General features: G+C 46.2%; 1 protein-coding gene across 2 annotated transcripts in view; it reads right to left on the bottom strand.

Moving 5' to 3' along the window:
- Positions 1 to 1999: 1999 nt before the first annotated feature.
- Positions 2000 to 16548, bottom strand: part of GPC3 (glypican 3) — a 146158-nt gene continuing 131609 nt past the window's right edge. The window contains exon 8 of one of the 2 annotated variants that reach the window (XM_071569267.1): positions 2000 to 3148. In XM_071569267.1, coding sequence (XP_071425368.1) covers positions 2973 to 3148 — 176 coding nt within the window. In that variant the 3' untranslated portion in view covers positions 2000 to 2972. The remainder of the gene's footprint in view (positions 3149 to 16548) is intronic. The other variant, XM_071569268.1, reaches the window with a different exon arrangement.

Here is a 16548-nt window from a genome sequence, read left to right as displayed (position 1 = left end):
CTGCAGAACTGGCCAGGAAACATTAAGGTTAACTGGCAGGGGTGACAGCTCTATCACCTAAGACTCATATAAATGTATTACTGCATACATGATACGCACACTCATTAACAGTATATACTACTACTACTAATGATAAAAATAAAAATAATCTCAACTCTGTAGTAGCAGTAAACCTGTAACCCTGGGACAAGGTGTGGAGTTCCAGGTATATATGTATAGGGAAGGTGACAGAGCCCATCTCCTAATGCAGGGGTCCCATCTCATGGCAACACAGGTCACAGTACACAGAGCTGGTGTGGAGAAACAAACAGGGAACAATTATTCCTTATTTCTCATGACATGGGAATGAAATACTGCCCAGTATTAAACACCAGCTTTATTCCACCCTGGTGGCCATGGCATTCCCTGCAAACCCCCTGTTAAAACATGCACAAACCCACAGCAGGGGAAAATTCAACAGCTGCTTTTTCAAGTTATAATCCGTTATTTTATAAACTTGGCAGGTAGTGGGCTCAAAGGCTGTTTTTTGTGACCTCTGATCATAGTAATGTCTCCAACAAGCATAGGTTTGCTAAAGAGCATGTCTGTGCAATGGGAAACCAGGCTCAGCATGCTTCAGAGGGGTCTTCTGCTGAGAAGCATCAGCACTGTGCTCTGGTGATGCAGTGGGAGGACCCACTAGGCTTTGTGAGACACACAGCAAGGCACAGCCTGAGCCAGCTCCCTCAGAAAGAAAGAACACTGGATTTGTACTGAAAGCTGGTGCCACCATCCCATCCTGCTGCTTATCTCAGGAAGCAGCAGCACACAGAATACTTCTGACACAGTATTAGAGAGGAGAGGGTGTCCCTGTGCTGGTACCAGCAATGCCTGGCAAGGCAGAATCAGCACATCACCTCCGAACAAATCCAGTGGCCTGCTCCCACCCCCAGTGCTCCCGAGGGATGAAAGCAAAATGATCAGAAGGGAAGAAGCGATGGAAATTCAAGTGGTGCTAATAAAATATTCCCTTTGGTGAAGCAGAGGCTCATGGGCTCAGCCAGCTGCAACACAGAGAGCTGGGATGATGGGGAGAGCTGGGCCAGAATGAGTGCAAAGCAGCAGGAGGGTGAAAAAATTCCTCTGCCAGCACTGCCAATGGCTCTCCCCTGCATCACCCCATGCACTGGGACCCCTTTTGACCTGAGGGCTCCCCACTAAGTATGATACCAAGAGATGGAGAGGATTTCAGTTTGGTTTGTGAACATGTAAAATATAATACCTTGTTACACTGTGTGGATGTAAAAATTCAGCCCTTACAGGAATCCTACATGTCACCAGTGCTGCCCAAACATCCTGAGCACTTACCCCAATGCAGATAGGGCATAAGGATTCTGAAACCCATTTGCCTGCAGGTCATGCTGAGGCTTAGCCCAGATCTGCTCCTTTCCATCAGGAGTAGTGAATTGGGAGTCAACATCTCCAGCCAGAAGAGTGGGTTAGCAAGCTTCTCTCCCTCTGCCACAATCCCAAAGCACTTTACACAGTCCCCCAGCTTCAAATCAGGGTCAGCCAGATCAGCCCCACCACTCAGACTAAGCAAAGTTTCCACTCTCCAAACCATCTGACTGCATGGTTCAGATTTACCCACTTCTTCTAAGCATAAAGTTGCTGTAAAAAATGTCTGAGGCACACAAATATTGAAAGCATTCACATGCATGTGAGGGTGTGCGTGCACACCAACATGCACACACAGAGGCTTAAGATACTGTGGAGATAATCACTCTAGTAAAAGCAGCATGTTAAACAACAATATATAACCATCTTGGCCAGAAACCAAAACAAACCAAACACTGTCTGGCCCCAGCCCTTTCATTTGATCAGACCAAGCCCAGTCTTTCCACAGTGGGCCTGACTTGGGCACAGTTGGCCTTCCCAGGTTGCCCACTCCAGTACAAGAATGAGTATTGTCTCGAACACATGGGAGGTGACTTCCACTGCACCACTTATAGAGCACCCAATCTTTATTTTAGAGATAGCTTACGTAAAGTAACATGCAAAGAAACACATGAGTAAGAGTCTCATCTGCCTCAGGCTCTTACAAATCCTTTTCTTTTCTTCCTTCATAGCACAACGCATTGGACGCCCGTTATTCATCCCTGTAAAGCACAGCGTGTACATCCACGCCGTCTGTCCTTTGGCTGGAGCTGTGTTAGCACATTTCCCATGGGAAAGGAGGTGCTTCACTTCTGAAGAATAAAACCAGGGCATTGCACGGGCCACAATGATGCTGGTGGGGACCGGCCACCTGCACTGAAGGGCTTCAGGACCTGGCTGAGATGTGAGCAGCACAGTCACCTGCACCTTGCCATGATGCCAAGTGGGTTTCACGCCCAGGGGAGCACATCTTCATGATAATCCCAGTGCATGGCAACATCTCATCTGCAGCATCTTTCCGCCTGCTGTGTGTCTCATCTTCTCTCTCCCCTGTCTTTACATGCTCTCAGTATTATGTTCTGGCCAGATTCCTAGGGGTGAGACTCAAATTTGGAGTAAGTACAAAAAACCGCTTTAACTACAGAAAAAATCTGTATTAAGTCAGGTAGGATCAGGGGTTTGATATTTGCTGAGAGTATTTCATAAACCATAGGTGTTCTGTACCCCATGCATGTTCAAACAACTGAGGATGAAATATGGTCTTCACCTTAAAGAGCAAGAGAGTCTTCAAAAACTGCGAGAAACACAATTTAATATGAACTCGCTTATTTTAAACAGGATTATCTTTAAAAAGCACTGTTATGTATTTAATAGTTTGCCATGAACAAGCACTTTTTTAGGTGGTTTTTTTGTGAAGATACCATATTCTCTTATAAAAGCAACTCAAGTCATTTGTCCAGTCTTTGGAAATGTGCATATATTTCAGAAGAAGTTCCAAACGTCTTCCTCATTCAAAAAAGGCATGGAGAGACACAGAGTGATGCCACCAGCACTGCTCATGGCCAGTGGCCCAGCAATAGCAGCAGGAGCAGGGCAGTGGCTGTGGCAGGACTGGGGCGGGTGGCTGCACTCCCAGGGTCACTGCTGTGGACTGTGGCACCATCTTTGCTTTGTTGATTCAGAAGCTGCTTATTTGCAGAGATGTCATCCATATCCAGGTCGTATGCCAGCTCTGAAAGCAGAAGGAGGGAGGGGGTTAGTCATAGGTGGTGCATGTTAACATTCTGACACATGGCACATCCAGTCCCCGCCAAAACTGGGGTCCTGGGGGCAGTTTGTGCCACAGCTGGGTCAAAGGGCAGCCACAGGCATCATAGCAGGGCTGGATGGGGCAGAAGAGCTTAGCAAACATCCTGTCAATCCTGCACCCACTGGTCCCAGAGTACCTCCCAGTACACTCTTTGGAGAAACCAAAACGTGGTAACTGTGAGGTGCTCCCATAGGAAAACAGAAGAGATAAGGGGATCTGGCTTACTGGAGAGCTACTCCCAAAGAAAACCAGCTGAGCTTTGGAGCAGGTGTTTAGCAATGCAAATCCCGTCTGCTCCCCAGGCACCACAAGAATGTGTGCAGGAGTGAGGAAATCCTGGCGAGCACAAACAGTTCCCCAAATCCAGAGTCAGCAGAAGGCCCTTGCTCACCAAAACCTCCTCGTTGGAGGACCTGAGGAGCTCTGCATTTCTGCAATCTTGCATAATGGTGTGCAAAATATGCTCCTAAAAACACATTCCATCCCAGTTCCACCTCATCAAAGCACTGGAGAGGAAAGAATGTCAATGTATCATGCACTCTGGGCATGCTGGTTTTGCAACATGTGGACTTTGAGATGAAGAACATACGAGTTCCAACCCAAGAAAATGTTCAGTATGAAAGTTTTGATAGTCCTGGCAGAGGATTGTGACATTAATGAGGGACAAGCTTGTGGCAACCCATCACTGGCTGTGAGGGACCTGCTGAGCAGTAACAGCCACCCTGGTCTTCTGGGGTCAGGGAAGAATAAAGAAGACCAAAGAGACTGTGAAAAGACTAGACACCAGCAATTCTCAGGGCCAAGAGCAAAAAGGAAAGGGTGTTTTAAGATGCCATTATCCAGACCCTCCTGAGGCATTTGTGACCTGTCAATCAGCTGGGTGCACCCATGTTTGACTCAAGGCAACAGGTCCCTTGCTCCCCTGCTTGTGCTGCTGCCATCTCCTGCTGGGGTCTAGGTTTCTCACCCCAGAGCCCACCCTTTGGAAGTGAAGGAAACTGCTGGTTTCCACCAGAAGAGACCCTGGCTCAAGCCTTTTACAAGCCTCCTGGATCACCAGCATGTTGACAGGTTCAGATCATCCCACCCCACCCCTAAGAAAGAATCCAAGAGACTGAATAAACACTCTATCTAAAAAAATCCCACATCAATCCAATGAACACCACTGCCAAGGCAAACAGGCAGTATTTCTTAATCAAAAAATACCCAAACATTGCAAAACAAAAGCAGAACTATTGTAGCATGACATGTGAGTCATCTCAGGTCATCAAAAGGGGTAAAAAATGGCTCAAAGGGAGCAGTTTTCCAGGCACACTAAGGGCCAGGTGTGATCAAGACCCGCCTGGTAAATTCTGAATTCTCCAGTAGATTCCCACAGATTTCCTCTTTTCCACAACTTTCTCACTTTTTTTCTTAAGAGTACAGATATGCTGCTGTTTTAGGGAATTGCACACCGATGGGCAGAACAGGGAAAGAAAGGTGCCACTTTGAAAGGGATGTGCTGGTAGCCATTTCTGCCCATAATGACCCACTTTCCAAGCACAGACAGAACAAGTCCCTCTGGCATGAGGGATGCTCAGGCTTCAGGGCAGTTTGGGAGCAGCCTGGCTGTACCACCTTATTTTCCCAAGCTCATTTCTGGCAAATAAGTGAAGGGATTTGGAGTTAATAAAATTCCAGCAGATTATTTCACAGTTGGATGTTTCACACAAGACTTCTCAGCTGGCACAATGTTGTATCAGGGTAATGACAACCTGCTCTGGTGTGTTTTGGAAAGTATTTCCACACACTCCAAAGGCTCCTAAAACCTATGGGGTCACAGTACCACCAGGAACCCACATAGTTCCAGGCCAGTGATCACCAGAGGTTTTGGGGCAGAATATTCTTATTGGATATCCTAGCAAAACTAAAGAAAGGTCCCCAGAAACTGGGTAACTATTCTTGTCTTCCATTTAGAAAAGAAATTTGAAACAAAAGAGTATTTCAGCGAGGTCCTTAACAGCACAATGGGTTTTGACATCCCCATTTACAGTCTCATTCTGGGATGTAATTTATGAGATGAGAGTTCCTGCACGGTCGGAACGCAGCAGCTGAATCATGTTGGAAATGGTCAGCCAGAATGTACCAAAATGAGTATTTCAAATATATTCTTTTGTGTGGGAAATTTTCAAATTCTGGGATTTCACCTTAGTTTGAGTAAAGGTAATTTTTTTAAGTCACAGCATTTCACCCAAATGGGGATGCTTATTCTCTCACTCATCCTTTTTGACCAAAATAAAGAGAAGGGAACAGAAACCCTCTTGTCATCAGAGATTAAACTGCTATTTTCCTTGTCTTGTTGAAATGCTTCAGAAGTTTAGCACTTGGGTGTGCCATTTGTTTTCATTGTTCCTTCCATTGTTTCTCACTCTGGGCTTTCTTGTGCCCAACTGTATTTTTAGGCTTGATGGATTTAGCCAAACATCTTTTATTTTGTATTAATAATGGATCTGTAACTTGCAAATCCCTTTCACTTAAGTTCTAATGACCTTTGGTACTTCAGAGTAGAGGAAAGTAAAAAGTATGAGCCTCTAACAGGCCTCAGGCAGCTGATAACCAGGTCCAGGCAATAACAACATTAAAAATATACATCACAGAAACGCAGAATGAGTACAGTTGGAAAGGACCACAGTGGGTCATCTGGTCCAATCTCCCTCCTCAAGCAGGGTCATCCTAGAGCACATTGCAGAGGATTGTGTCCAAACAGTTCTTGAGTATCTTCAGTGAGGAAAACTCCACATTCTCTCTGGGCAACCTGTTCCAGTGCATAGTCACACCAGCACAGTAAAGAAGTTCTTCCTCACATTCAGGTGGAACTTCCTCTGCATCAGTTTCTGCCCATCGCCTCTTGTCTTAGTGCTTCTATTATTGGTAATAATCATATTTCAAATCCTGGAATCCAAACGTTCCTAACCAGGCACTTCTTGAGAGGGCTCCATTACAGTTTCCAGCCTTTGTTAGGCTCTCCAGTTAGTGCAGGTCACCGCCACATCCCTGCACATCCTCCTTCCCCCACAACCACTGGGAGCAAAGAAGCCCCAGCACCAGGGCTGGAGCTGCAGGAGGGCTGGAGGGGTAACAGAAATTAACCTTCCACAGATTGTTCTGGTCACTTCCACCCAAAACTCTGCCCTTACGCTGCAAAATAGCCCAAAAGAAGCTGCTCCTCTGCCTCCCCTCTACCCTGCTGCCTTCTGCATTAACCATCTCCACAGCCCCAGCTCTGATCACCCAATTCACTGGTATCAGTTTATCAGTACAAAGTGGCTCTTTGGCTGCAAAGACTTTTTTGGGGGGTAGGAAACTAGGAAAATCTGTTTCTGTTTATAATAATTTGGAGTCTAGGGGGTATTACCAACAATCTGTGCTAATTACAAATTCAATCTGCACTCATTTTGGCCCCTCTTGTCCTCTGGACTGCAGATTAGATAATCCCCTTAAAATAATAGTCAATCATTAGCTCTGCCTTTTTTCCCGCCCTCACACAAGCCGAACGTGCTGTGCCGTTTCCCGGAATCCTCACACAGCTGGTGAAAGGTCTCCAGCCGCACACAAGCCGGTCCCTCCGGAAGCATCTTTTGTAACCAAAGCCCCTCTAACACAAAGCTGCTGTGCTGTGCTCCCAGGACTGCAACAGCTTCAATGGTCTCGCAGTGTGGATGACAAAACCTGGCGCCAGCTCTACAACATGCACTTTCCACATCCACAAAGTAAAGCAGCAACATTTTCCCATGGATTAGGACTAGAATTGGGCATACTGACTCTGCGCAAGCTTACTGGGCAGGATCATTAAAAAGCTCTTCTTGCTAAACCTCACCAGCTTTGGAGACAGCTACAAAAAACTGTTGAAGTGGGACGAGGTTGGTTTTGAGTTGGGATAGTAAGTCCCATGGCAGCTGGCACAGGGGGAGCCGGGAGGATGAGTGGCACACAGGCCAGTTATAGCAGGCTTTCCTCTGCCAAATCCACCACTGACTACCAAAACACCCCTTTGCACCCCTAAAAGGACAACACTGCCTTAAGCAAAGAACAACTAACAATTGCTGCTCTGGCAAATGACCCCCAAGAGGACAATGCCCAGCTCCCACAGGCTAGCTCGACTGCTGCCCAGAGCCAGGGAATGTCACCTTGCAGGCAGGGCTGCCTGCCTGCCAAGGCAGATGGTTCCAGTGATGGCCCTAATACAGTAACAGAGCCATAATGGACAGCCATGCACCAAAACCCTCTCACCGTGTTGTCTGATGGCTCTGCCAGAGCCCTGTGCAGCAGTGACGGATGTGAGGGGATCCTGTCACAGCCAAAACTGTCATGCCCAACGCAGTGTGTCCACCAAATGGGGCTGCTGAGTGGGCCAAAGCACCTGCCGGGATGTGGTGACGACCCTTGTTTGCAGATGATGGAAACTCTGTGGTGGGAAGGGAATGGATTGTGACCATGTGTTTTCAGTGAGTGCAAAACACATCAAGTAGAAATGTCAGAGCTTGGCAAGCTCCTGCATCTGCCAACATCTGCCTGCATCTTTCCTTCAAGATTGATCTAGGAAAGCACATGCTACCATTGCCAATGAGAATGACAATCTCCAAGGTGCATTGCTTTGGTTAATATTTTTAAGCAGCAAGCATCTCCAGTGTGGGAAACAGGCTGCCAATAGATGCAGTAGACTTGCTGTCTCCAAAACAGGACTGGATTTCTTAAAGGGAGAGATGTTTGAGTCAAGCCCAAACTGTTGACTCATTACAAAGTGAAGCATAAGAGTCTGTGATTCCTCAGACCAGACTGCCTGACCCTGGCTCCCAATTCTTCCCCTCTCTATAGTACCAACTGCCTCACTCTCACAGGTGTTTGCACCTGAAATCTAAAGAACAGTCCAATTTCAACTCAAACACTAAAAGCTCTGCTCATCTCAGCCTCCACTTATCTGGCTTTCTCATGCAAACAGCTTGTACTACAAACACAGCCCTCCCTCCACAAAGGCAACATCTGAACCCATCCATGGCGTTACAAGGCACAAACAGCTACAACTGCACAGATACAACCAAGATCCCCAACCCTCTGCCTCTCCAAAACACTTAAAACTCTTCAAACACGTAGCCAAGCATGGATTCATATCAACAGGGAGGTTTTGCCCTCTGGCTTATTACCACTAAAATCCTGAAGCACCAACAGGTTTGCCAGTTGTCTTCTTGCACAACAAGCTGCAACAGCCCAGCCATAGGCGCAGCTGTGCCAGGGTGTAATTAAAGCGCTGAGCCAGGGCTGGCTGTGGTGCTTGTGTTGGCACAGCCGTGAGATCACCGAGATGGATGCACAGCATGTGCATGGTCTTGTGCCTCTGCTTTTCCACCTCCTCCACAGCAATTTAGGAGGTGTGGCTCTTGGCAATACAGATTTGAGAAAAAAAAAAGAAGAAAAAAAGCTCAACACCATCCTGCTGCAACATGGCTGAGAGAGCCTGGCATGGCCCAGCAGCAAGTGGTAAAACCAACTTCCTGGGCAGACAACCAAGGGAATTGGGTTTGGGATTGCTGATTTGCAAACCAAGGCTTGTCTCCCCCACCTTGCCTCTGACACCTCTTGGCTGTTGGTGTGCCACCGATGACCCACAGCCTGCAGCATGTGATCCCCAGCAACCCAGGGATTGCAGGCACCACCACAAAACCAGCACTGATTTGGGGGGGAAGTTCCCCTAGGATCGAAGCTCTCTGGAAGGCAGTAACTAAATTGACTTGGGGAGGTGAAGAGATAAGGAAGATACATCTCAGTTCCACAACAGGGGTGCAACCACATGCTGCTCGGGGTATCCAGGGGAATGAGCTCTGCTAGGCAGTCAGTACACACACTCTCTAATACTACTACAGAAATCTCTCTATAGATATCTTCAAGCTTTTGCTGGGGTGAAGGGACTAAACACCCTCAAAACCCCAATACATTAGATAGTATAGGCAGAGGGGCTGCACCATGACCTCAATTCAAGCATTTGCTCCTCCACCTCACCTTGGCCAGAGGCTTGTGGTGAGGAAAGGCTATCATTTATGACCTGGGCCTGTGTTTACTTTGAAAACATGCTCATTAAATTCCTCTTTGCTCCTTGGTTTGTTCTAGATTTACCCTGAAGAGAATCTGGCGTCTGCAATTGCATTAATCATTTTCCCTTTGGCAGAGCGTGAAAGAGTTTCTGAACTACACTGGCAGAGCAGAGCCACAAAAATGTGTTTAGCAAAATGCACTCATGTAATCTATTAAAAATTAACAAATCTCATTAGCATTATTAATTGGAAGTGCCAGAGTACTTGTGTTTTGCTGATGAAGCAGCATGCCCCAGTCTGATATCCAGCTATGGAGTCCAGAATGAGAGCTGCTACCTAAAGGAATGTAGGAGAGAAGCACTGAAAAATAGCGAGCCAAACGTACAGCCAAAAACATTGACAAAGGCTGGAGTCAAGAAAGAAAAAGACAAATAGATGGAACCAGCAGAGTATGAATGGAAGTGAAGTGATCTGTATGGCAGTGATATAGGACTTGGTCAAGCAATGGTCCTGCAGATCACCTATGTACCTCAGCCCACCCAGATGGGGAGACATCTTCTTCCTCTTTGTAGACCTTCAAGATCTAAACCACAAATCAATCCCTGCTGATCACTCTCCTATCACCTGAGACATCTCAGTAACAGTCTTGATTTTGGGAGGTACAGTTCCCAGTGATAGCAGAGCAAAATGAAATGCTTCATATTTCCTCTAATGACTGAAAACAGCACAATTCCATCAAATTGAAATTTTGTCCTTCATCTTTTCTCTCTTAAAAGCTATTTGGATATGAGCAGCACATGTGGCTCTTGCTTACTACATGCTGGCCTTCAACACTCCAAGCTCAGGACATTTAGTGAGACTTAGGTACTACCTAAATGCAGTCCTAAGGTGAATGTCAATGGTCCTTGCCTTCCAGATGCTAGCCACTAAAACCAGCCCTCAAGGCAGAAGGATATTTGTCAATGCTTGATTAGAGAACTCATGGTGGTGTTACAGCACCCAGGAGCATCTGACATCTTCCCCTGTGACTCACTGCATGTGGAAACCAGACTTGAACAGCGCCCAGGCCATGGAGACCAGGGGTTCGTGGCATTCATGCTCCAAGTAGGCAACCAGGAATGTGCCTCTTCAATCAGAAAGGACCAGGATTTCGTGCAATGTCTACATTCAGTCAAAAATCCCTGGACATCCATCATGCCTTATGCTTTTAAGGAAAAAAAAAATCCAAGGCAGCTGGTGTATCACTCCGTGAACACACCTGTAAAGAAAATATTGAGCAGCATTCTCAGCCTGGGAATCAAACTGACAGACACTCCACCAGGCTACAACTCGTGATACCAAGGGAAATATCCAGAGTCAGAGTTCAGGTCATAACCCAAGAATGTGGGTTGTGCATGGACATACCTGCTCAGCCCACAGGTAGAGCTGGCAGGTAGGCTCAGGCATGGTGATACACCATGCTCTTCTGCTCAGGCTGCCTCTGTTCCTGGAGAAACTCCCTGAGGTTTTGTGCTCTGACACTGCCTGGGATCACTGACGTGGATGGAGACCAAGCTCCCTCCATCCATGCCAGGGGAATGTTTGCATAGGGCATGGGCTGAGAGAGCTGTCAAGGGAAGGGAGCCAAGAGGCTACAGCATCTCCTGGCTTTTTTAATTGTGTTAAGCTGCTAAAACAATCAAATAAATAAATAAATAGAATGCTGGACCTGCCTTACAACAGCATAAAAGTGACTTTGGCCTATAAAAATGGGGTAATACAGAAGGCCCTGGGAAACATCACTGTACACAACTTTCCCACTTTATACAGAAGAAGGTTTGGGTTCAAAGGCTGGAACTATTTAACAGCTTCAGGTCATCTTCCCTGAGCTGGAAGAAGCCCCAGGAACAGCAATTGTAGTCTGAAACCAGGACCGGGCTTTGCACTGCCTTCTGCATGACTCCAGAGAAGACCCAAATTAAACCCAGCTGCTTACTGGGTGTGTGTAACATCTGATACAAACCCAGGCTGCTTCCTGCTCCAGGCAGGAGCCTCCCTCCCAGGCAGAGAGCAAACCCTGGTCCCAGAACACCAGTGGAATGACGGTAGTGAAAGCTGGATCTGGATAGTGGTGGCAGTTCCAGTGGGAAACCCAGTGTCATCCCCACTGAGCACCAGGACACTGCAGCTGCAGTGCTTGGGCTGTGCTGGACTCATGTCAACATACTTGTTCTTTCCTGGTGGCCAAGGGTCTCCCTGTCATGCTTGGGAACCACCTTGATTGCCCCCACCCCAGCAGGAGGGAACAAGGGATGGAGAGGATTGGCCCTGGGCTCCTGCCCAGCATCTCCCCAGGTCAGCTTGTACAGTGCAGTCACAAGAAGGTATCAGGGACAAGGACACACCACTCATTTGGTGGGAGCATTCAAATTGTTCTGGGGACACCTCCCCTGTCCTGACCCAGCAAGCAGTGAAATAAGATGACAACTCAGTCCAGCTCCAAGATCTATGTCCATGAATGCCTCCTTCTCCATCCTATCTGTAGCAATCATAGCTCTCTCTCAGGAATGTCACAATCACAGTGGAAAATCAAAATAAAAAGGCTACATAATCCAGTTTGTAAATCCCTTCAAAAACACAAAATCCTCTCTAAAATGGATTACAGCGATTAGAGTTTCCTGGAAATCAAGAACTGCATTTCAGCCTCTTTCTCCACCCTCTCAGAAAAAAAGAGACAGGCTCACACCCCCCATCACCTCACCACACTCCACCCTGGCTGTCACCCTGGCCTTGGGGAGCAACAGCAGCTGCCTCCAGCCCCTAAAAACAGCAGAGCTGGTTCTACCTGATTTTGCCATAAGCACTATTTTGGGCCACAGTCTGCTGCATGTACCTGAGCCTGTGGACAACATGCACCAGTGGGAGGAAATCTGCCTGCACAGGAGAGGAGGGGATGACTGCCAGCCTCCTGCAAGCTTTTTGGTCCATCCCTTCTCCAAAGGGACTCTATGGGACTGTACAATGTGCTGCCATGGTTTTGTGAGCTGCAGGAGCTGTATCCAACCCTGAGGGTGCCCAGCAGGAGAACATCCTCTTAAATCAGGGTGGTCTTGTAAAAATCAGGACTGTACCAATGGCAACAACATTACCAAGAGGAGAAAGGTCACACACTCATGAGCAGATGATATAAAAATATTTAGCAGCCATGCCATTATTATTCTGGTAGATTAAAATCAGTTTTTTGTTTATTATTTTGACTCAAGTATCCACAGTCGATGGTGGCAGGACAATTTTCTGTTGGGAATTTTTATTTCGTGAGACTTTTTGTGCTTTCTTTCTTATTTGGAACAACAACAACAACAAAAAAGGATTGCAATATTAGCATTCCCGGCAGAGCACACATTCAAGTTCCTGACCTGTTATTGCTCAAGGACTTCTGCAGCTGCAGATGCCTGTTTGGAACTACAGTTAGGTCACTTTGAATGATGCTCATAGAATAAGGATCAAAACACTCACAGTTTGATCAAAAGGACATTTTATGAACATTGCAGCCCAAGCTAAGTGATGATGTGAATACTTACATTCGCCCTTATATTACCTCAGCTCAGTTCTAATAACATTAACACCCTTATAAATAATGCACTTAATTTTTATTTGTTTCATGCTTTTCTGCCTTATGGCTTTGAAAACATGTTCTCAAAACCTTTACATCACTCTGAGAATATTTAGTTGTGTTGAAATATGAAAATCAGCTTCTTGTCCAGAGGAATAATGGGGGTTGCAGCTTTATGTCATTGTTCCACTGGTTTAACCTGAATTTATCCACCACAAGTTGTGTTTTTACCCCAACAAAAGAGGGTAAAACAGTCATATTCTCTTTTCTCAGTAGGAATTACCACCTGTAAATAACCAAAAACTGAACTACAAGCACCAGCAGCATAAATGTTCCTTTGAAAAGAGACAACAGGAAAAACAAAGCAGGAAAAAATCCAGACTCTTTTCTGCATTTCACTTGCACATCAGAGGCAAAATGAACTTACCAGTCCAGGACAGTGGACGTCTTATTGGTGCAATACAGCTGCTTAACTGTTCTTTAGAGATATTCATCTCAAAAGCCAGAACAGAAAGAGCATTTTCCCCCTTTTATTTATTTATCTTTTTTTGTGCCAACTCACCTTAGCTGAAAAGCACATTGAGATTGTAATTATGGGAAGGCCTCATCTAGTAGATTTGTAAACTCAGCTATCGGCTTGAATTACTGGAATTAGCAAGGCTAATTTAATGTCACTGTTCAAAATAGCTCAGATTTGGAATTTCTTAATGGCCTTAGGAAAAGGAGTCTTTATGCATAGTGCAATCTAGGCTTCATTCTTAGAGTAAATTCCTTCTCATAGATTTTGTGAATGCCCTGTTTTGTAGCCAACACAAACTCTGTCCAGTAAAATAATGTAAGGACTCAGAATGAAAAGAGATTAGCTGTTCCCTGCTCCTGTTATTTTAAAGCAGAAATAACTTTGGCTTCTACTGATTCATAGACAAAGCTTGAAATGCAAAGCATGCTCAACTCCAGATTCAGCATGAAAAGGACCTTAAAATATTCCCGAGTGCAAGTAATGGACTTATTAGAGGGATGAAAAGAGGCACTTTTCACAGAATCCCAAGCCCTTTAGTCCTGTCATATCAATAATCTTGCTTAAGAATTTCATTCTATTTACATTTCTTTCCCTTCCAAATATCCTGCCTGACTTCTATGAAATACAAGGTTTACGCTTTTAAAGTGTTAATTTATTTCTGTTACTGCTTGGTGACAAGTGGTGTAAAATGTCTGTGGATCACCCAGAGCGGCAGCAACGGTGTCACCATGGGGTGCAACAGGCAACAATTCTGTCCAACATGCAGTTTTACACCTGACAATTGATAAATAAGGAGGGAATTTTAAAGGTTTGGTTAAAATCATCTTCTTTAAATAATAGCAGTCAATTGTGCTGGAATTCAACATACCTGCAATCTACCGCCCTCTCCTTCGTGCTTATGTTTAACACCCATAAAAACAATGCTAACAGTAGCGGGAAAAAAAAAGCTTTATAGATAGCAGGAAGGAAATTTGCCTGGCTATCCTTAAGCTGCCAAAATATATAATTCTTTTAACCCAGTTTGCTTAGTCTTTGCAAGATTGTTTAATATAAAACCAGCGCTAAGCAACTGGCAACAATTTTCTATTTGTTTGAAGAAATGGCTGAAAACCAATGGGATTTAAGGAACAAATCACAAAAGTCTGTGTGGGAATACCAGTAAAGCAGATGGAGATGTCCTCTTTTTAAGGAGTGAGAGAAGGCTTTTTTCTTCATTCAGCTCCATGTTGCCAGGACAATTAGCACTGATTGGGGAGTGTCATAGCATGGAGGGCACAGAAGATGGGCTTCATCTGCCCATGGCCCTCCCTGAGACAGCACCAGCAGGGACCAAGAGGCCCTCAAGCATTGTGGTAGTACCAGTGGCCATACTGGAATGGCTGTGCATAGCCTGTGGTACCAGTCAGTGATGATTTTCACAGACCAAACCAGATTTCACACTGCCTTTCACCCAAGGGTCTCAAAGCACAGCACAGGCATTAATTATGCCCTTTGCTTCACAGAGATTAATTAAGCACTGAAGCCTCACAGTCCCTGGGAGCCAAGCACAAGCCTCCATTCACTAATAGCTAAAACTGAGCTGAAGTTGTGATGAGACTTATGAGAGAGCTGAGAAAAGCACATTTCAGTGCCCCAAGCTGTTCTGAAGCAGCAGCATTTCTTCCATGATACTTTTAATTCCTCTGGACACATCCCAGCAAGGCCCTCTGAGAAGGCAGCCATTCCAGTTTGCCTCTAAAAACACTACGGCAAGACATGGAAAGCTGACACACCAGACCTGGGAGGGCAAGGAGCAGTCCCATCCCACAGTCATCCTTCTGTGCATCCACTCAGTCCCAATTTCTAAGGACACTTCAGGAGTCTCTTATGTTAGCAGTCATTTTTCCTAATGATAAACTGCACTGCCCTGATAAAACATCCTGCATCCATGTGCCAAGAAGTAATAGAAGCTCCTCACATCATCACTGCTTCCTCATGTGCTGCTGAGCTGCTGTGCCACCCCTCCCTGGGTGGGACAGGCTGCAGAAGACAACCAGGCTACCTTTTCCTGCCCCATCCTCCCAGCTTCTCCAGTTGCAAGAGGCAACCTCAGCAGTTCTGCCAGCAGAGCCATGGGAAGGCACCCCAACATGCCCAGAAGCTCTGAGATGCTTCAGAAACCACCCTCAATGCAGCCCTTGCAAAGCCCTTATCCTCCACCAGGAAAAACCCACAGTACTCGTGCAGCTTTGGTCATTGTGGAGGCATCTCTTGCAATGCTCTAGCAAAGAAGCAAAACCCTCTCTGCGTCCTGATCCCCATTTTGCTCCATTCAGGCTTTCTGGATGCCTCCCCATCATTCCATCTGCTTGGATGTCTTCGTGTCCTCTCAGACATTGATTTGCCCAGAGAACACACAATGGATTTAGATGAGCAGCCTGCCAATCCACAGACATCTGCTGTCCCTGTTTCTTCAGCAACAAATGCCTGGATGAAATAGGTGAGAAGAGCATTAAAAAATATGATACCTGTGCTGCAAATTGCTGGAAGGCAAAGGGGGATTGCCAGCCCCTGCAGCTAAGAAAAAGTGGTGGCTGTGCTGCAGCTGCAGCCTGGGAAACCCATTAAGACCACATGGGGTGTCAAATTGTATGTCACATGAGTGTTGGGCTTGCAGGGCAATCAACAGAGCTGGGCAGGAAGTGGGTCCAAAGACAACAGAGACAACACTTCTCGTCACACACCTGCCTTTGCTTCCCAAAAACGGGGAGGAGCAGGTGAACAGGCACAGCCTGAGCTGCACGTTAAGGCAAAGAAAGTATCCCTTGTGCATCCCGTCCTTCAGTGGGATGGAGCAGGGGAGATGCCCGGGGAGGGATCCCTGGGAGCTGGGCTTGCTGTAGGGGCTGCATCTGTTTGCTCTGTTTTTGAGTTACTGCCATCCTGCAGCCACCCAGTTCCCCAGTGTAGGTTTCAGTGGGATGGAAGGGAATTAGGAACCTCTGGGTAATCCCACACAGTGGTCCCAGTTACCCTGTGTCCTACATAATAGGAGCTGGGTAAGTATTTTTACAGATAGGTTTCTGCTCCTTAATGTATGCAGCTGGTCAGGTGAATCTTACTGTTATTAGCAATGAAAATCACGCTCTAACCTCTTGCTTTCCAA

The sequence above is a fragment of the Pithys albifrons genome, chromosome 14 (genome assembly GCF_047495875.1).
Source record: "Pithys albifrons albifrons isolate INPA30051 chromosome 14, PitAlb_v1, whole genome shotgun sequence".
Lineage (NCBI taxonomy): Eukaryota > Metazoa > Chordata > Aves > Passeriformes > Thamnophilidae > Pithys > Pithys albifrons.
Note: the sequence above shows the minus strand (reverse complement) of the source record. Positions and strands in the feature narration are given on the sequence as shown.